General features: G+C 40.3%; 1 protein-coding gene across 3 annotated transcripts in view; it reads left to right on the top strand.

Moving 5' to 3' along the window:
- The window catches only part of LOC110961032 (seizure protein 6 homolog), a 94,456-nt gene that overhangs the window by 61,109 nt on the left and 10,804 nt on the right, over positions 1 to 22,543 (top strand). For all 3 annotated transcript variants that reach the window (XM_022208483.2, XM_051937301.1, XM_022208482.2), the window contains exons 4-9: positions 7,307 to 7,499; positions 15,737 to 15,922; positions 16,673 to 16,841; positions 17,314 to 17,480; positions 17,564 to 17,758; positions 19,181 to 19,319. In XM_022208483.2, the coding sequence (XP_022064175.1) occupies positions 7,307 to 7,499; positions 15,737 to 15,922; positions 16,673 to 16,841; positions 17,314 to 17,480; positions 17,564 to 17,758; positions 19,181 to 19,319 (1,049 nt within the window). The remainder of the gene's footprint in view (positions 1 to 7,306; positions 7,500 to 15,736; positions 15,923 to 16,672; positions 16,842 to 17,313; positions 17,481 to 17,563; positions 17,759 to 19,180; positions 19,320 to 22,543) is intronic.

The following is a 22,543-nucleotide window of genomic DNA, read 5'->3' as shown; positions in this document are numbered from 1 at the left end:
CACTGATAATGTTGTGGTTGGTGCAGAAGTGTGCTTGGTCAGCCAAATCCCTGTCCCACAAATGTGTCTGCTGAGGCAGAGATTCAAGCTCGGACTTACAATAAGGCTGCTCTCATTACAGCGCAGAGGAACATGCCTGTGTGTGTACATACATGCACACACATACGTGTGTGTGTGTGTGTGTGTGAGAGAGAGAGAGAGTGAGAAAGAAGTCCCTCAGGGCATTTGGCTGCAGCACTACCGAAGATAAGGTAGTCTGATGTCTCCTGACATGGCCAATGATTCATAATTGAGGCAGGACAGCTGTTGCTGGCTGCAGTGACAGGTCCCAGGGTGGATGACAGATGATAGGGCCCTCTGGGGCTGAACTATCTATCAGTCCAAATGTTCACTGTCCACTATCTGCTCACCTATCCTTCATAAGCCTCCCTGCTATATGTAAACCAAGTGGGCACAGATTCACAATCTGGTCGAGCTCACTGAAAACGATAAGCTGTTGTAGTATCTGCATACCAGACACGAGGTGGACACTAAACAGTTACTATCTAACTAATCAGGTGCTTAACAGATGGATATACAATACCAGTACTGTAAAACTTTCATTTGTTAATCACGTAACATTTGTAGTTTTGTCATTTTTATCTACATTCAGATGAAAGTCTGTATAAATATGTAACAACAATAAAAGCCTTACATACTTGTTATAAAAAAATGTATCTTTCCATTAATCACAGGTATAGAACAAAAATAAATAACTGTTTCAAAGTGTCTGATCTTAATGTGTTTATCTATCCATCCATTCTCTATACACTGCTTTATCCTCACTAGGGTCACGGGGGTTGCTGGAGCCTATCCCTGCTGACTCGGGCGAAGGGAGGGGACACCCTGGACAGGTCGTAATGTGTTTATGCATATCCTAAATAGTCATTTTGTGAAGCCCTACTTTTTTTTTTAGCAGAGCTACAAATAGCTCTCCAAGAAAAAGGGAATAAGCTCTTTTAAAGTAGATGAAGACACAAAACAGAAAAGGTGAAGAGGTAAAACTGAGTCAAGTCAAGGCATTTTATTTATTTTTGTAATAAAAAAGCAAAGTCTGAACACAGAATCTTTTATGAGGTCATTGAAAAGAAGTTAGAGATGTAGCCTGTTGGATCTCAATGGGCAGAGTCTAGAGACTCTCTCTGACATCTTCAGTTACTAACTGAGACCTTGGAACGCCCAGCAGAGCCCCATCCATTGATCTGAAGGGATACACAAGCATGTAAGAGATAGAGCTGGGTAATATAGGCAGGGATAATAGCACTATTTTGTCCTTATATTGATTAAGATGCATCACAATATTCATTTTGATGAGTAACCCCGAGTGTAAACGGGACGTGCTTGTTTTCTGGGAAACTCCACAGGATACTTTTTAATTTGCAGTTCAAGGGGTGTATTCCATTTTGAACTAAATCTTAAATACAGCAAGCAATCTTTTTTTCATTTATTATTGTTTCTTTAATGGTTCGAAACACATCCCAGACTCATCATCATTCATTTTTTGAATCAGCAGCAGTTCACAGTAACTGTCACGAACACCTCAACAAGACAAACAGCAGCAATAATTTTGAATACACATGAAAAGAAAAGCGTATTATGCTACACATATTAGCTATTCCCTCCTCATATACCACGACAACGAATAATATATCTACATGCAGACATGTTCGATTGCCGCTGGAGTTAGTAGAGGCTTCCTTGTAAGTTTGGGCAATAATGTCAGCTGGTGGAACGGCAAGCTTTGACTTTCTGTTTACTCTGTGAGATATTAATGCTACTCTTTTTAAAAATTACAAAAAAAGGTGTGTTGTGTTTTGATGACAGAGGCTGCCTGCCTGTCTTGCAGCTCAGATTGTCCTGCTATTTTTTTTAAACTTTGGAAATCTGACCTTTCTCTACATTAGATGTTGTTTCCCTCTCTTCACCACCGTTTCCTCATCTTGAGGGGATGTTTTACTTTCCCCACTGTGCCTCATTTTTATGTTTCCAAAAAAGTGTCTTTTTTGTACTTTCTTTGTTCCTGTTATTGGAACTGAATAGGGCTGATTTGCATGCAGAATTACTGCTTTTATTGTAAATTACTCATCAATATATGATTGTTTGATCGCCTTTTTTGTAATTGCTACTAAGATTGTTTCATGGTGGCAGCTTACTAAGATATAAAATCAGTGATATTTTGGGTGCGTTTAATGCTTTGGAAATTTGTAGTTAAGGTTATTTTTTATCATTGCAAAAACTAAGAAAGGAGACAATATAATTTGGATAAAACAGTTACATGTTTGTATATTCCTTGGAACCAGTGGAGGGAGCTGTGATAGACACCACTGCACCACTGCTGTCCAAGCAGAAAACAAGAAAAGCACTCAGAGAGCACAGTACTTTGCCAGAGCTGCTCAGACAGTTTTGATAGATGAAATGTTCAATAAAAAATGACATTGCGCTGGGCACAGGCATCTGTTATGCATGTGTATGTTATGTACTGATGCCGAATCGCGTGACCTAAATATGTAGCGGGCGGCGGGAATTGATGGGACTCTCAAACACCCCACAATTTAATCAACTATTCCTTGTATCATTTCCATTGGATAAGTCCCAGTGGATTTGTAGCGGGATCGCAATCATGTGATCGTCAACAGGCAGCTGACGTAGCGTTCACTTGTTGTCATATCAATCAAATCTTTAACAAATCCATGGATCTAGACTATAAGCCGCATCACTGGCCAAATCTAATCAGGTGGTCCTGTAATGTTGTGCACAGACAGACGGATTTACAGAAAGACAAATGTATGGCAGTCATCACATAACTCCGCCGCGTTCCATGGTGGAGTAAAAATGAAGGCCTGGACAATTTAAATGACAGCTGGACATCAAGCAATTAAAGCAAAACGTGAATGGACAAAAATGTTTTGACTTCTAGAAGCTGGTCTAATGTTTTTTGACAGATAGCCTAGCATGCTATTGAAATGGGTTGTACTTAATGGAACAGTAACTAATATTTCAAAACCACATTTAAAATCATTAATTCAAGCAAAAATATTAAGTGATACAAGACTTGTCCTGTTGCACATATAGCATGTGCACAGCACTGCAAAGAGAACATGACGGCTGCCTGGACGTTGTTTAATTCTAATGGATTCAACCATGACTGGTATACATTCTTAAAAGATAATATCTGGGGACCAAAAGTGTCTTAAAAAAAATTGTGGATGAATCTATGCCTGACATAAAGAATTCCAACTGAGAATCTACATATGAACAAAGAGGCAGTAACATCTGGGGAAAAAAGAAACTTCAACTAGTTTAGATAATGTTAATAAACAAAAAGTAAATGTGGTTTCAGATGGGTGCGGCTAATGTTTTGTTATGTATTACCACTTTAATACTTGTATTATTTTTGAAATAAAAACTCATAGCAGAGAGCTACTGGCTGTAGGAGAGCATGAATTGATTCGCTGCGATTCAGTTGGAGCTTTGGCGAGAAGGCCATTTGATTCCTAGCATGATTTTTTTTTTAGAGAGTTGACTGAAATATGTATGAACCACGGTGGAATAGCAGGATTTCTCATCGACCACCTGCTTTACAGTACCTGACGGGGGAGGTAACAGAAACACATCACTGAAAGGGTAAAAATTTCAGATGGAAATTGAGAGATGAAAGAAATTATAGATGCAGATTGTTTTCTTATTTCATCTGAATCCTTAAATAGATTTTGTAAAATAAAAAAAAATAAAAATAACTAAAATGTAAAATCCATTAAAATACATGTTTAACCATGCTTATACATGTGTTACACTACAGGCTTAATTTTAGAATAAAATAACAAAATGCACTTTGCACATGTATATTTTAAATTTAAGGGACTTCTAAAAAAAAAAGTCTGCAATTCAACCAATTAACACCCTGCGCCCAGAGCATTTTGACATTTTTACCTGCAAAATAATAAAGTCAGTAACAGTCGAAAAAATGTCAGGCAAGAATGAACAACCTTGGGGTCTTTGGATGAGAGCCACTTGGGAGAAGTTTGAAATACAATAAGTCTCATTATCCTTATCTCCAGGCAAGAGTGAGATTTCAAAAACTCAATATCAGCCTTATAATAATGAGCCAGCAGACACTGATGTCCTAAAAATTCTCATCTGCAACTCTACTAAATATAATGCCATAAAAATGAAGCACAAACAAATGCTGCATGAATTTTATTCATTGCAGTACACGACACATTTGGGAAGCTACGAAAACAATGATGGATGTGTTTTCATGAATAAAACCCGGTCCTGCTACTGGAATCTCCAGGATGGAAGGAGTTAACGATCAATTACAACCCAATTAACAATTACATAATTCAAATTCGATTCTCCAAGGCTCTAATTTTCCAAATTCGTCAGAGTAAATTGCACTTCCACTTTGCCTGCATTTCAGTCACAGAGTGTGAATGTTAAATTGAAGGAGAATTACTGTGCTGTACTGTGGGGGGAATTATGAAGTTATATGGCAAGCAAGTAGCTGAAGTAACCTGATTTGCAAAACAGCCAAGCCCTCCATATTAACTCTGAGAGAAAAAAAAAAAGGCAAGAGTGGAAAAAAAAGAACTGCGCCTAAGGCTTTGTCATTGCCATTACCCTTGAGGAATAGAGAATCTGGGATTCTAAAATCATGTGACAATCCTTTATTACTCTCTGTAATGCTGCTTTTTGAGGCTCGTGCAACAACTACAAAACCTAAGCTGCAATTATAAAAAAAATTTTTGTGTAAAAACATACACAAATCATTCCATGATACATACAAAACATAATGATATCTGCTTTTTGACTATTTGATGTGCCGTTTGTCTGCTCTTTGTGTTCTCAGTTTATCAGCAAACCTCCAGAGTAGGGTTGTGTTTAATTCGGGTAGTAAAAAAAAAACATCAAATCAATCCGTGGCTGATCTCTTGGATCATTCCAGAAAAAGTCACCTCTAAGCTCAGTCTCGCAGTGTCCATTAGCCTCTCGGCACTCATTGCCAGCTCCTGTTTGACTGAGTGACAGTTAGTCTACGTGACCAAATTTATTTTGCTGCCACCGTTGTGAATACTGCTCATCCTGCCCACTGTCTCAGCTTTTCCAGGCTGCTGCACTAACACTCCTGCACACATATTACCTCAGGGACACCAGCCTATGGAGGACAACCCTTTTTCTGCCTCATGGCATACCTGAGACCTGAGCCCGCTACCTGTGACAGAATTAGCTTTCAGATCATGTCATGAATTCCACTACAAGCTCGAAATAGATGTGGCTGAATTAGCTCTGATGGGGCACTTGTCTTTCAAGACAGGGATTTGGCTCATTTCGCATCTGGACGAAAGTTGGTTTTAAATAATCGGATTCACTGAGCTGTGAACAGTGTTATAGAGGTGTTTCACATATTTTTTTCTCTACTTCTGTCTTTCATCAGTGCAGATTGCTTTATAGCATGTTTCAGCTCATTGTCCAGCTGCCTGGCCCAAAATTTTTTGTTTGGGTTCACTCTCAGAGCTCAGAGTGCTTTCTTTCTTTCTCTCTTTCTTTCTTTTTTTTTTTTTTTTACTGCAGGCAGCTGTTTTCACAGAAAAGAACCCCACTCTAGCCTGCTCTACTTGCACAGAACCAAAAGACAAACAGAATGGTTTGCAACACTGGGGAACATAGTAGAACATTCAGCAGCTAAAATGCCAGACATTTCCCTCAGAGGTTGGTAAAACACTGAGCTAAAAGGAAAGAAAATATTGGACTTACATTTGCCTGGTGGCCTGAAACATCACTTAAGACAAATGATAATTTTGCTCCATAACCTGCTCTGGTTCCCAACTAAACTGTATTCTTTATAACGTTTTGAAAGAAATGCATTTTCTCCCAGTGAGGTCACAGCATGACATTATAGGAAACGCTTCGACTAGAGTAATGGTGTCATAAGTCCAACACAAGACTTTCACAGAGGAGACTAAGCTTTGTGTCTAGTGTTGGACCATTATCAATTGCTTTTACTTTTATTTTCACTCACTCTGTGGTTGAGTTTAGCCATCAAAACCACTTGGTTAGGTTAACAAGCATGTCACGCTTTAGGTTAGAAGTCACCATTCACAGCATTAAGGACAAGCTTGGTTGCATCAAAGTGCCAAAACTACTTGGTGAAGTTGGAAAAAAATATCTTGGTTTAGTCTAAACTACACACTTCACCAACATATCTGAGGCTTCTCTTGCATTTTCTGTTTTTCCAAGATGACAGGTTCTGCACCATCTACTGTAAAATATGATTAGCAAATCCAGTAATTGGCAAGTTATGTTGATTAGAAATGCATTTGTGACACCCTCAAAATTTAACTGGGAATGCAGTTTGCTTGTTTAGAAATGGAAAGACAGGCCTCCCATAACTGCTAGATGTGCAAATAAGAAACTGTTCGCTAACAACCATATCAACCGAAAAGACAATGATTAATGTGTTACTGAAAGTTTTGTTGCTCCATTTAGTGTGATACACCCGCAATCACCAAACAAACTATATAAGGAAGAAGACAAACCCCAAAGCTGCAAACACAAGGTGAAAGCCTTTTCTTTTATCATACATAATAATAACTGTGACCTGCTGTTGGATTAACATTCAGTTCTTCAGGGAGTGAATCAGATGTGCTCCAAAAGGTGTCAGCACTCCATTATCCAGACAGTTTAACTACATGCAGTACTCTTGAGATTTCTTCACCAGATTTAGCTGCAGATGCTGTTCAGACCTGTTGAGGGCTGCTGACAGAGTTGCTTACAGGCACAAGGAGAGCACACAAAGAGGATGAATCAGTCGTGCAACAAAACACGAGCGGAATGACCCAGACAGGTTTTACAATCTAGCAGCAGCTCTACAAAGAAATGACAAAACCAAACATATTCCTTTGTTACCGAGTTGGTAGACGACTGAGCAAAAGTAACACAGCAGGTGACCCAATTTTTCAGATCAACATTATTAAACTCAACTTGGCTTTAAACGGAAACACATAAAGTGCTGCTGCCGAATTAAGATCCCATCTGGTGTGAACTGAAGGCCAATACTGTAAGTCAACAATCACCAGCTTTGTGTGCAATGAGACTTTTTTGTTGTGTAATTCCAAAGGGAAAATAGTGAGGATGGATACATATACTAAAAATAAATGATGCACTCTGCGTGATGATTATTTTCCTCTTGCAAAGGGTCAGTCAGTCAGTATGACATGTCGGTGCAGCAGTAAAGGATTGTGTTTAACCTTATGGTTTCTTTTTTTAGGTGCTAAATGTGAGTGTGTTGGAGGGGGAGCAAGTCACAGTGGAGGATACAGGAGGTCAAGAACCCGTCATCCTTGCCAATGAGACAGTCTTGATGAGGGGCCTTGTACTGCGCAGCTGGAGCAACCAGATCTCCATCCGTTTTCGTAGTGACCAGCGTCACAACTCGGGACTCCTCCTGCTGCATTATCAAGGTGAGCCACTGCCAAGGTACATTTGTAGCCACATTATTCAAACTGATCGCTCCAGCAACTGCTCAGGTTGTTCAATATGGCAGTGACTTATTGTTAAAACTCTAATTTTAACTAGTCTCTACATGCCAACAGCTCTCATCAGACACCGTGGTTCTGTCCAATACTAGATTCAGCTGTGTTGGCCAAGAAACCAGGAGTTGATGTCATTTGACTTGTGAAATAACTTTTGTTTACAGACATGCAAGCGACCAAGGGTTCTTTGCTACTTATCATGTTGCAATAATCACCAAGCAAAAACTCTGAGGGTAAAAAAAGTAAAATAGTACTAACACAGGTCTAATTTCTTAGAAAATGTTCTATTCCAAAACATTTCTTGTTACCCTACTTAATTCACAGCTATAAAAATACATAGCCAACGATGTGTACAGGTTTTTTTCCATTTTCATTTTTCATAGTCATTCAACCTAGTTTTATGAGCGCTGGGTTCCATTTGCCACTGCATAGATTAAATCTATAAAAAATAAATAAATCACTAAACGTGGCCAAATCGTACAGTGATGGGTGTGTGGCAGTGGCAAACCCTGTCAGCAGAAACAGTTACTCTATGTTATTGGTGAATATGATGGTCCATAATTTCCTCCCTCTCCCTGGCTTGCTTTGTGCGTGACATTGATCTTCTATGTCCATAACAATGTCTGTTTATCTTAGCAATCACACAAAGTGGCCACCAATTACATGCCCCATCGATTTGAGCTGATGGTGGAAGCTGGTGGACAAAACATTCATTCCACCACATTACTGTGGCACTTTCATCAGCCAGAAAATGAAAGGGACCGTCGAAAGAGCGGCGCTGATGTGAGATAAATCAGCCCATCGCTGTCTGATGTATGAATGTCACTGTGTGGTCAGGCTGAAAGATGACAGCAAAGGGGTCAGCGTGGATCATACAGGGTGATGCATAGCTGGAAGCGGGCGGTGACAAATAGTTGAAATATATTGTGCACATCAATACGTGTACTTTTCTCCTTCACCTCTCCTGTTTTCATTGCAGTAAATCTCCAGTATAATCGTGTTAAATGTTTTTGCAGGTTGTAGATTATGGACAGATGTATAGATGATAGATGGACACTGTTTACGTTCACATGATGCTGGGAGGATTTCCCCCACACAGTGTCCCCAGTGGGATGCTGATGCTCGTTGTCATGTCATGAATTCAAACAGCTGGCTGCTGCGCATTTTGTGACCCACACATCGTTACCCAAACCACTTTGTAAGGAACATGAATAACTAAGTGCTTCCTAATGTTCCATGCAAGCATCATATCTTAATATGATTATAGCCTCGATGATACTCGTGCCAGGTGCACCTCAGGCATCTGTTTGTTAATGAGTACAAGAAAGTATGTAATAATAAAAAACAGTACGCCCTGAAATTCCACAAAGAATGACCTGAGCTTATCTAGACACAGACATATGACCGAAAGCTACAGATAATGGACATATAAGCTTGATGTTTGCTCTTATGTCAGCTTGGGAAAATGGTCAGTTGCAGTCTAATAACATGCTGTTTCGTGAGTAGGTAAACCACAGAGTCACCAAACACAACCTCTACTACTAAATTTAAATAAATATTGAACAATTAAACATGATGAGGACAGTCAGACACTGGTAGTGCCTATACCTTGGACTGGAAAGCATACTTAATATACATATATCATAGTTGTACAGTTCTTCACAAACTATTTCAGTCATGACAGAAGGATACAAAGATAAGAATAACCAGCTTTGTTATGTACCATATCATAGCTGAAGATAAATCTAACTCCAATGTGGCAAAATCATTTAACTTTGAAGGTCTTTCCTTACAGAGGTGCCAGTAGATATCTGACCAAGGGCACCGAAATATACAGAATAGATTGTTCAGAGTCAGTCTTCCTGGGCATATAATGATATAATTTGTTATGTACCGATAAAGCGCCTCCACATAAACAATTATTGTTAGTCCTGCCCATAATTTGGCATATAAATCCAATCACATGTGTACCATTAGTCATCCACCAAACAACCCATTTAGTTTGGAAGTTGACAAGACAAATTCAGATACACTGGTGAGAGAGGATGCAATGAGCAGATTTCTTGAAAACTGGACATATTGGAGACACAGAAGATATTTCAATTTGTGTTCCTCTGCTTGGTAAGCACCGTATCCCCTTGTCCTTTATAATGGGCTGTGAGAAATGTGATTGGACAAGCGTGGAGAAGGAGACAGAACTGTGGAGAGATGCATCTCAGCTCGGGGTAATTAATATCTGTTACAGCGTTAGCTCAGCCTGCGATGGCAGACTGATGGATGCCTCTATAACATCAGCAGTGTGCCTGGCCCTTGGAACATGAATAAAGGTGTCTTTCACTGTTTGTGTTAAGACAGTGGGAAGTAGGGGAGTGGGGGTATGAATGGAAGCCTACCAGTCCTATTCTATGTCCTTATCCCTATCTATCCCTATAGACAAGAAGATTGGAAAAAACTCAAATAATATGCATTTTTCAAATTACTTTAAGCACTTATTCTCTACAAAATTCTGTTAAAAGTCATTTCAGTACTGACTCAGATATTCCTGTTTCTTGTAGATATAATATTCTTGCTTCTTTTTTTTTGTAGTAAGTAGCGGTTGCATTTGCACTCCCAACAACAGAATTAGTGTGCTGCATTCATACAAGTATTTTTAAGAGGATCCTTCACTCGAAACCACTGTAATAGCAAACTAAATATGGACCAGAGAAATTAAACCTCTGCAGCTTTTCTGAAAGCATATTGATGGGTTAATTACATCACTGGCATGCAAACGAACTGTTTGGCAAAAAGTGGAACTCCATCACTGCAAGCTGTAATCTTATGTTTTTACCAGCAGGGTCAAGGAATGCTTCCATTTATTTAAAAAGGATTATGTTTAGAATGAGAATTTCAGGGTCGACTGACTAAATGCAACACAGCACATGAAAATGTGGAGAACCCAAGGCCCATTTCACTCCCAGCTGAGCTTAGCTTATTGTGGAATTTAATCACAACGTCCTGTTTGTTATTCAGATGAAATAAATGCCCTCATATTTCACCTCTTGATGTCAACAAGTGAGCTTGAATTGTCGTCTCAGGATTTTGTGAAGTATATATAAATGGAGTACAATCAATGGCCTTGCCTATGGCAGTGATGTTTTACAGGAAGTATTGATTGGCTTCAACTAATAAGCTGCAATGACAAGCAAGGTGGCCCGAGAACCCCATCCCCTGGCAGCGATCCACCAGTCGCCACAAGTTCTGAGCAGCACTGATGAGATTCCGCCTCCGGTCCAAAGTTATTTCTCTTTAATAGCCTTTATTGAGTAAATGACCATTAAAAATCGAGTTTTTAACCCAACCACATAAATATCAATAGGCCATATCACAGCAGAACTATGGTCCAGCTCTCTACAACTGAATCACTTTCTCAGAGACAACACTATTGATCTTTCTGTAAAAGGTAATGCTTTGATGCTCAGCCAGGACAAGATACAGATACAGTGACAGCCACTCTCTCCCACAAGTGGTCTGCTAACTGAGGAAGTGCTGCTATGTCTGTACAGCAAAACAATAACTTTCTATAGATGACTAGTCATCGGCACATAATTTGCTCTCCGTGGAAACACATTTAACTCTAAATGCCAGTGTAACACACAATGGATAATGTTCTCCAAATGTACTGCTATTAAATAGAATAACAATCTACACTGCATTCATTATTTGTGTTCTGTTTTCTGTCACCCCATTTCATTATCTCCTGCCCTCACCTTGCCAAATTTGATCCTATTCCAGCTCTCCACCTGGAGGGATTCAGGCAACACATACAACACTGCAACAGTTTATTAGACCTAAATTGAAATACATTTTATTTGTTTTTTCCCAAATACACTGAGCAGCCTACTATTACTGGCTTCCTCGGCTCATCTATTGTGCCCTAGTCAACAACATGTGTCCATTACTGGCTGAAGGGAAGCATTCTCAATTTGAAGTACTCGGCAGGAAAATGAAAAATGTGCATACAGCTGATTTCCGAATGCTGATCTAAAGCAATTGTTGGCAGAGGGCTGAAGAAACTAACTCATTATTGGACCCAAAATACACATTCTTGGTTCCATTTCGTTGACAGAAAATATCAGACTTTCCTATAGGTGAAAAGAGGGCAAGAAGTGAAATAAACAGAAATACTTTATATTCAAAAATGGCATAACAAACCCATTCCTCATGCATAGATAAGAGAGTAAGAGAAAGGAAGAAAGGAAGACAGGACACGTTCCTTTTGAACTTCTGTGAAATGTAAAATGACTAAAATAAAGTGGAAAAAAAAACATTTAGCCTATGTTCAGATGCATCATGATTGTATTCTGGTTGTGACAAGATATATGCAAAAAACAAATGGTGCCATTTAAATCCCAAAGGCTTTCAGCTGTTGTTTTTTTTGTTCATTCTAATCTTTGTAAGGGGACACATTTTGAAACAATATTCCCCAATAAAAGTGACAATATTTTATAGCACAGAAGGTATTTTTGGTCTGTAATATCTTGGTTTTAACCTGTGATGCCCTCACCTAAACATTGAAACTGTTGTTGTGATGCATCATATCCCCTTTATTTGTTACTGGAATCACTGACATATTGGATAGTAGTGAGAAAAATGCTTCGAAAATATATCACACCTCAGACACACACACTGTTCAGCAGCAAATAAACACTCTTGTGACATTTTCCCTCAACTTTTTTTCCCCCCTGTAAAATTTAAAGCTTGAAATGCAGGTCCGTACTTCTGGCACTGCTGAGGGTTCACCTGAGTTTGACTGGTGCGACTATTTCCTTTCCTCTACAAGAAAACAATAACTAAAGACATAAGCTCCACATCTGTTTCCCGTGGCTCTACAGTACCATCAGCTAATCTTCCTGGCTGTCTGCGCTGTGGATCTATTATTTCTAATGGCAAAACAATCAGACTTTATGGCCCAGCACCACATCTACTGGAATGGAGGCAGCACGTAATTTAATACTTCAGGAATTGGCTCCACAATTTTTGCCTCTGGCTCTCCCACTGCCTGCTCAATAGGGATGTAAATGCTGCTATGATAATGGCAATAACTAGGTTCATTGGAGCTAGTGATAAACTATGAATGGAATGGATGACCCAGGGGCAGTGTACCTCATCCCTGTGGCTCACTGATTTACTGCAAAAGAAAGGGCTGTTTCGTTACGGCAAAACTAGCTTGTGTAAAAGAAAAAAACATAAGTCTGTAGTCTCACAAACCTTTATGGCCATTATGCATTAAGGGCTATTTTCCCCTGAGTTGAAGTTTAAAGATTGATAGGATGACACTTTTCCACACAGACAATTCAGCTTCAAGGTAATGGTAGGAAAAAGTCACTAAAGTGTTGTTTTTCATCTACAACCGACTGGCTGGAATGAAAGCTTTTCAAATCCAAACTGCTGCACATAGTCTGATCTTTTTGTGCTGTTTAACCACCACTTGCTCAGCCTCTCTGCACATGGACCAACAACCTTGTCTGTCAAGCCTCTGCTTTTGCTTTCTGCATGACCTTATGAAGTTAAAAGGGCAGTCTCTTAGCTCTTATAATGGGAGACTTGCGTTGGTAGCTATTCAAAATGTTGGAGCTCGTATTCAAGACGATTTGGATTAGATCTACATGGATCTTAGTGCATTATGACTTTCAATCTCCAGTATTTTTTAATGATGTGAGACAAGTAGAAGTGCAACTAGCAGTGACTTATGATGCAGTTCCACCGAATACGAATCAGGCAGCTAAAGCTTATTACGAGACAATATAGTATATTTTTGTAGACGGACTCGAACCAGCCCTCCTCCCTTCAGTGATGCAGCTGAAAAGTGTGGAAGCCCACATCTTAATTCTGTAAACACCAAAGAACCTTAATCATATTAACATAAGTAGATTAAGGTGTTTACACTACATGGCCTGTGCTCGATTATTATCATAATTGCTTTTAAGGCTGGGAATAGGATTTCAACACTGACAGGTCCTCCAGCTGCCCTTTTCTTTGTTGTTTTCGTCTCCTATTAGCACTCGTTTAGTCTTTTGCATCCACTCCATTAGGCTGAAACATGACATGCAGATTGGAAGTTTTCAGTAAAGCTGAAGCGCGATAAAAGGTTTCTGCAATTTTTGCGGCTGCACAATCATACTGCTATTACAGTGCAAGCCAAAGTGGGTCCAATTATGTTGCTTGTTCTGTTGTTCACACGTTTCCAGAAGTTTAAAAGTTTTAGTCTGGTCATTAAATTGCCTGCACTAATGAGGTAGAACAGTGTGGTTATTAGACAGGAAGGGAAGGTTGTTTAATAGCTTCCATTAAAGACTTGGTTAGCTTACTTCATTATCCATGTGAACTCCATCCCATCCTGCACCATTTATTTAAAAACAGGGACAGGACAACAATGCAAAGCAAGTCCTGGAACATTGATCTTACCCTGCTGCAATCGCAACTCTTTGACAACCACTACAGACGCTATTCCTCCTGCAGCTATCAGACCCACTACGACGTTCAACTGGCCAACAATACTTCTATTTGTCAAAGTATTTGCAGTGGCTCTCCACTGAACCACACAGTGATGTTAATTACTGTAGTGATACAAACATGTCTGCACATTCACATACTGCATGTCCTGGCAAAACTGCAATTAATAGATGGAGTGTATGCAAACAAAGTCAACTTTCAAAGTCTAATTGTGTGTGATTGTGTGTGTTTGAGAAAGACGGAAACAGATAGCCGAAACATTTCAGCTGATTTATTTGCGCAAATAACGGAGAAAACAATCCTCCCCCTCCCAGTTTATAACTAAATATGTATGGGTGTTCAGCAGTGGTTTGGAGCAGAGACAACATGGTCAACAATGAGGCAAAACAGCAGGGGTTATACACAATGCAGGACACAGAGGATTATGTTGTGGAGCCAGTTAACACTGTTGGCATTTTTGGCCAGAATTGGACTTTTGTCTAGGGCTGAATTGTGTACGGAAAAATAAAACATTGAGCCTTGGGAAATTTGCATCTTAAAACTTGATTTTAAACCAGCATGTCATAGTTGTATGCCTCCACCAACCGATCCAGTTGCAGCTTATGTTCATGGCTGTCCAGACTCCAGTATATACACTATGCAGTTTGAAGTTCACTGAAAGAAACAAAAAAAAAAACAAGAATCCCATTTGGCTAATAAAGCTGATTCTGACATAATGCAAAGTTGTAACCATGACAGTAGACAATGCTTGGAATATGGAAGTTGCTGCTAAGAAGCTACAAATTCTGAAAAAGGGAATGGTTCACCCAGACAATTTCAACCCAGCAGCACAGAGGATCTATAAAATCAATTTAGGTTCAAGGTGGGCAACCAAGATTAGCGTCACAAACTCAGGATTGTGAACATATATGAAATATGGTCACAGTCCTCCCGAGTGTTGAATAATGGACAGAAAAGTTATTTCAGAAAATGATGGTGTCACGGTGATCTTTGACCTTTTAGACGTAAAGTGAAATCACTTCATTATTTTATTCTATTGCACATTTATGGAAAGTTTTGTCTCAACTGCTGTATGAATTCTTGAATGATGGAACAGCAACCTTTGACCTCCAACATTTGAGCGGTTTAGGAGTCTGTGACTTTTTCTGTGAAATTTAAAGAAATTGTATCACGGCCACCAATGGAGAAACATGACCCCTCCTGCTATGGCTGTCACTGGCACAGAAGCATAAAATAAAATGACAAACTACTCTGGACCAAACGTCTGTTGATGAAGGGTTTCATCAGTGCTGTCATCATCTGTACAGGTGGTTTATTTGCACTGTAATTACACAACTCAGAATGATCAGATTAAATAACTGAGTCCAGTGTAATTGCATACGTTCAGTTTTTTAACACTCTCCAATCTATGCAACATATTGTGCATAATAACAGCACAAACCACAGGAAAAATCATTTCATTTAATACATTTTACTGACAAAAGGTAAATTAGCTCATTTCTCTTCCTCCAAATAACTCACTGGATATCCATTTTTACAGTACACTACATGACAGTCACAGATGATGCCCGAGAGCTGCCAGAAATAACACTGACAAATATAATGTTGCACTGTAATTCATTATAGTAGCCCTTTTGTTTTTCTCAGTTTTTCCTTCCTTTTCTTTACAGCCTTTGTGCTGAGCTGTGCATTTCCCAAAGAGCCTGCCGGTGGAGAGGTTTCAGTGACGCACCTCCATGCTGGTGGGGAAGCGTACTTCCGTTGTTTCACTGGATATAAGCTGCAAGGCCCCAAAATGCTCACGTGCCGCAACGCAACCACACCTTACTGGAGCGGGAAAGAACCTCGATGTGTGGGTAAGAACCTGGATCTCTGTCTACTCATTAAAACCACGGGAGCAAACGGCTCGTAACAGCTCAGACTGCAATTAAAATCTTTATAAATATAGGTTGTGGGCTCAGTTTGGATGTGGGCTAATTTTGTTTGGTTTTATACTGCTATCACAAATGCAGTTTCTACAGTGAAACAGGTGAAAATTGTAGAAATTTAAAAAAAAAAATAATTTTAATGAAGCAAGTTTTTCTCTTCCACTTTTCTTGACAAAACAGGTGATTTTGATTAACGAACGCTTTCACTAGTTTATCTCCCACTGAGTTGATTAGTCACACTCAGAGGCCAAATGAGTGTGTTTGCATGTGATTAGCAGCACAGGGAGCTATTCTTTGGAGACGGGGCAAAACAAGGCCATTGGACCTGGCTGCCTTAATTAGAACTGGGCCACATGACTATCCTTCTCCTGCTGGTAAAAGCTCATCTGCCTCTTCCAGCCTTTTCACTATGCCTGCCTGCAGCTGCTCTGAACTGATAGTGTTACTGCTGCCGTTTTTGCTGTTCTCCTCGCAAATAATCAGACACTCTTAGATCCAGGAGAGCCGCCCTGTGTAGCCCAGCCACAGTCCACTGGATATTGATGCAATCTTTGTTCAGCCAGGGACTTTTCTCTGAAACCCTCCTACCACAGGTGGTGTCATTACTTTTCTCATCTAGTTTTACCCTCCAACTCTTTGTCCCCTTCCTCTCTTCTCTCACCCTTTCTTCTCATATAGCTTCCTGTGGGGGAATGATAAAAAATGCCACCTATGGTCGCATCGTCTCTCCCGGTTTCCCTGGCAACTACAGCAACAATCTGACTTGTCACTGGGTCCTGGAGGCCCCGGAAGGCCAACGGCTCCACATTCACTTTGAGAAGGTGGCTCTGGCAGAGGATGATGACAGGTGATTTATGCACGCTGCCAAGCTCAAGCCAACGTTGATATTTAAAGTTAGCTACCGTAGGAGGATGTGTGAAATTTTTTGTACATCTCCAGCTTTAAACTCACTTTTTGAGTAGCAGTATTCAAGAACTATAAATGAGGGAGTGACACATGAGTTGAAAGGACTTTTTATCATTATAATCCTTTAAGAGTGTTCTGTCAAGCAAATGAATTAAAGGGAATGGAAGGTAGTGAGAGGTAGGAGATGGCAATTGTATTAAATTTCCTTCTATAACTGCTGATCCACATGAATATCGTCATGCATGGCCATTCATCTCATTACAGAGTGATGTAGAATGTTATCACAAAGTTATTACAGTCACGACTGGAACAGTGAGCAGCTCTCAAATAGCTGTAACTTCTCTTACCTTTCAAACCTCACTTGCATCTATTTTAAACGGTCCTCTTTTCTCTCTGATTTTTTTTCTTTTTAGGTTGCTCATCAAAAATGGCAACAACATAGACTCTCCCCCTGTGTATGACTCCTATGAGGTCGAATATCTCCCCAATGAGGGTGTGCTCAGCACCGGACGTTACCTGTTTGTGGAGTTCACCACTGACGGAACGATGACTTCCACCGGTGCAGCCATCAGATACGAAGGCAGGCAGATCACGCAGTTTTTTAAGAGCATCAAGTACCTTCTTTTGCATTTATGTTGAATGACATACACTTTGTGTCTGCAGCTTTTGCAAAAGGAATGTGCTATGAGCCCTTTGTGAAGTACGGCAACTTCAGCAGCAGCGACTCCACCTACAGTGTGGGTGCAGTGGTTGAATTCTCGTGTGACCCTGGCTACACGCTGGAGCAAGGTTCTGTCGTGATTGAGTGTGTCGATGCGCAAAACCCACAGTGGAACGAGACCGAACCGGCCTGTAGGGGTGAGCCAACACATTTCAGCTGCTCAACTTGGCCCCACCGCCACTCAAAGTTTTTGTCCTTTTGATTGCAAACACAGCTATAAGGGTAACTAGAAGTAATACTAGGGGGAATGTAGTATCCCAAGTTATCGCTCCACAATTGCAAAGTCTGCATTTTCTTACATAAGTATAAAGAAATGGAACAAGCTCCCCACAGAAATATTGAGCTTAAGTGAGTATAGAGCCTTCACCAAACAAGTGAAAGATTGGTTTATGGAGAACCAGAGATGTGAACATTAAGAGTGTGTGATGTGTAGAAGTGAATGTTACCTTGTACGTGATGAGTGAGTTTATTAAGTTTATTAAGTTTATTAAGTTTATGAGATTATGGGATGATGAATGGCTGACATGTTACGGATGTTTTTGAAGAATAATGAGTTTTAATTCTGCAACTCTATGAATGGGACTATTTGAAAATAGTCAATTGTATTTTATGTGTATTTGCACCTTGGCCCCCGTCCCTTTCCCTAAGGACTACAGATGGAAATTAGCTTGAAAAGCTACAGTCTGGTACAAACATCTTTGCTCTTGAGCTTAATGTCACTGCACACTGTCCTGATAAATAAATAAATGAGATGACAGTAAATTTGCCGCATTAAATCTTTTGGAAAAAAAAGAAGCGCTTCCACCAGAGAAGAACTTATTGCCAGACATCACTGACCTAAAGACCTGAGCCTTTCATTGTCTGATCATTGCAGGAGTTACTGAAGTCTTTTTGTTCAAATATTAAATACCACTGGCAGTTAACTATATCTTCCTAAGCTGCTTTCCTCTGATCCATGATAAATTTCCTCTTAAAATTGTAACAATGATCGCTTTGATATATGTGGTTGGAGGGCAGATTTTAGAAGTGCTCAAGATTAAAGGCATACAATAGCTGGCCTAAGATGAACACTGCCACAGTGCACAGTGTATGCAGCATATTTAATAGCAGTCCAACCCCGAGCCCTTCCCTTTTCCTCTCAGTCACACTCTTCCCACATATACACACAAACACGACATGCTGACCTCGCTCTCGGTTTTTAATGCCTGCATGGTCATTCTGCCACAGAGTGAAATTGAAAAGCTCTCTAGTAGAGCTAGATATAAGAAAATTTAATTTCTGCTCTTGTGGGTCATGGCCACCAAGTGGTTTAGTGATTGCATGCAGTTTTTGCAAGGATCATAAGAGCAAAGAGCTTGCACACTCCATTTCAGTTGTTCGGCTGTATTAAACATGAAGGTCATGGTTGCCTTCTCAGAGGTCACACACTAGATCGTGCATCAACATAAATTTGTTTAGAGCAGATTGGTTTTGAATTTAAATGCTAAATTCATTGGAATGTTGTGCCTCGAAGGCTGCTGTGTTTCTCGGTGTCAATTTGCAGTGTTTGTGTGTTGCAGCTGTGTGCAGTGGGGAGATCACAGACTCTGCTGGTGTGGTGTTGTCTCCTAACTGGCCCGAGGCCTATGATAAGGGGCAGGACTGCATCTGGGGCATCCATGTGGAAGAAGACAAGAGGATCATGCTTGACATCCAAGTGTAAGAAACTGCACCCAGGTGTAGGACTAGAAATCGCACAGGGAGGTCAAGGAGGAGGTCAGATTGACCTCGGGAACACTCCATCTCCTGACATAAACGCACACGTCCTCGGCTACTTCCCATCTTTTCCCTCACCCACATAGACACACTATGACATGCACATGGGGAAGTGTTTCTGTAGTTGCCGTCACTAATTAGATTTTTTCTACATCCGCTACATTAAGAATTCTGTGTTGCTTCCAGCTCGCTCTCTGACCAGATTAGCCAGTAAGCCTCCCTGCTCTCACTTCCCTGGTGTCTGCCTCAGAGTTGGCTTTGAAATGAATATGCTCTGGCAGTGAACTACTCTGAGCCACTTATGCAGCCTACCCAACTGTAATTCAGCACACATGCACACAGATGTCAAAATAGGCACACGCAAATACAGGCACACTGTTTCACCTTCAGCCGTCACTCTCACATGAACGTCACAAACGCCACGGACACGCACAAACACACACACGCTTTCTCATGGCATCAGTCCTCTCTTCACCACTTACTGGTCTGAAATGAAGAAAGAATTATCGCGTCACTTTTTTGATACATGAAGCATTTCTTGAAAAAACAAGACAACGTAAGCATGAGAATCTGCATCATTGTCTTATCTTCCAAGGATTTATCTGTTTGCCTTGGCTGAGTGATCCCCACAATATTACTTGCATCCTATAGTGAGCACAAAAACTACAGTATAAGTGATTTGTGTTATTGCCTCAAGCAGTTGCATACAAGAGGGCAGAGAGAGGTTAAAATTAAACCACTGGGAATACTGCCTGAGGATGTAGAAAAACAGAGTCACTGACAAATCTCAAACAAAGGGTATTGTGAGCTATTGGTCATTGTGGTCATTTACGTATGCAGGCGTTTTCTCCCTTCAGTTTTAATATTTTTCGTAGCAGAGCCTGATGAAATTAAAGGGTTTAATTATGACATCAGGTCTGGATGCTGTGCAGAAAGATTGCAATCCACAGTAATAGACCATCTGCAAGTCATCATCACATCTTCATCACTACCATTCAGCACATTTCCTACGGACAAGTTCAGATAGAGATGAAAATCATGGATCATTTCAGCGATCTGAATTACTTTCTCACCTCAGTGCTCAGATTCATAGTCACTGAAAATCTCAAGTACGCAACAAAAAGTGTGCATCGCTGTTTGCAAGGCCCAACATTCAGCACTGAGTCTGGGACTTCAGTTATTTTGGCAAACTCCACTCACTTCAGTATTGCATTATGGCAGCACAAACCCTGTACATACAATTAGTGGCTCAGCAACCAACTATTTACAAGCGAGTAAGTTTGTTGTTGTTTTTATTGATTTTGCGGTCTTTTATTGAATATGCTTGTAACAAGAAAGTAACACAGTGTGAATCACAACTGAGCTGAGAACTGTCAGTCACAAATGAGTGAAATTCCACAGCGAGAAATGATGTAGTCAGTTCGCTTTGAAATGAATTTGTCCATATATGCACTCAACACCACACACAGAAAAAATTAACTGTTTTGAATAAATTAAAAACATTAGCGAATGGGTATATATATGAACTATGACAGAACTGTGACATTCTCCGCTGTAGTGTGGGGTAAATTGATGTACTGTTCTAATTACTAACTTGTATAATGAAAAACAGAGTTTTTTTCTGTTTGCTTCAATCCGGAAACAATTTGTGCAGAAATGACAAGTCTTCGTTGTGCCACCTCATTATCATCTATCAGCATGAATTTCCCGTATTAAATTTGAACAAATATACCCTTGAACAAAAGATTAGAAACCAAAAACTAATAATTCATTCATCTGCAGTTGTCATTTGTCCTCTACATGTTGTAGAATCAAGCTTAAATTATACTGATTCACTTCCCCCTAGCTGTGACATACTAAGCGTTTGTGGAAGTCTACATAGTTTCTGCACACGCTCAGTTTTGTGCACTGCTGCATCGTCACAACGCACATAATTCCCCAAACTTTATCTCTCGGGCTTACAGGCACTGAGATACGGGGCATCACTCAAATGCCATCCACAGATCAAAAAGGAATAATGGCATCAGCGGATACCAATAAAGCACAATGTCTGAATACCACACAGGAGCTTTATGTGACCCCGCATGTCTCTCTGTTCTTTAGATGGAGATTAAGACTCAGTGATTAATGTCTGATGTTGAAAGTCAACCAGTGAACCTTGGGGGAAAAAAAGAAAAAAAGATCAGAGGGGATTTTTTTTTTTCCACACAGAAGTAAACAAGTTTGATTTGAGGTAAACTGATTTTCATTCAGAGATCTCTTTTATAAATTGCACCAGTCGTAAGTTTGTTTTAATCCAAGCCACATGAGGCTGCTCACTGTAAATTAATGGTGTTGTGGCCAGCTTTAGCTTATCTGAAGGTCGGTCATGCGTAGCTTTCATGGCAATAGAAACCCACAGCCTGTCTGATCCCTGCAGACCCTACCATTACCTTCATGTCTGGTCCGCTGAGCTTCGAGAATGGTATTCCTAAAGGCTTGGTCAACGTGTAACTCGTGTCAACGCGTGTTTGCGTGCACGCCTTATGCATGTTGAAGTGACAAAAGGCTCTTGTGGATAAGAGTCGTCTCATTATAAGGGTGGGCACACACTTTTCCACATTAATTAGAATGTTTTCTGTATTATCATTCATCACTGTGCCTGTGCTGGCAATTGCAGGGGAGCAGTGTGCATAATGAGGACTGATTAATTAATTTAGGCCAAACAGGAGGGCTGGCTCCTTGCTAATTAGCATGGAGCATGGTTTGAGCAAGAGCCAGAGACAAGAGGTTACAGCTGATATCCCCACCTGTGGAGCAGAAATAGGTAAATGGTACACATGTGGGTTTTAGCAGTCAGGGTGTACTGTATCTAGAAATATGGTTTGCAGTCCAGCGTTATACAGAAGTGTATTTAACAGTGCTAATGTCTGTGTGAGTTTCCTGGGCAGGAGTGGAGACTGTTTAGATTGGACATGCTGAATTTATAGAGTCCTCTTGTGGAGACTCTGAGCATTGCATGCTATGTGCAAGTCGACTCGTGCTGGGGTCAGGGGTGTGCCGGGAAAGCAGTTCAGGGGATGGAGGGTGCATAGATTGAGGTGGGTGAGCTTTGATTACACAGTATGTGCACATGCAAGCTCTCATGTGCACCCTTAATGACAGGCACTCAGAGAGGGCTGGAAAAG

Source organism: Acanthochromis polyacanthus, chromosome 17 (assembly GCF_021347895.1).
Source record: "Acanthochromis polyacanthus isolate Apoly-LR-REF ecotype Palm Island chromosome 17, KAUST_Apoly_ChrSc, whole genome shotgun sequence".
Classification (NCBI taxonomy): domain Eukaryota; kingdom Metazoa; phylum Chordata; class Actinopteri; family Pomacentridae; genus Acanthochromis; species Acanthochromis polyacanthus.
Note: the sequence above shows the minus strand (reverse complement) of the source record. Positions and strands in the feature narration are given on the sequence as shown.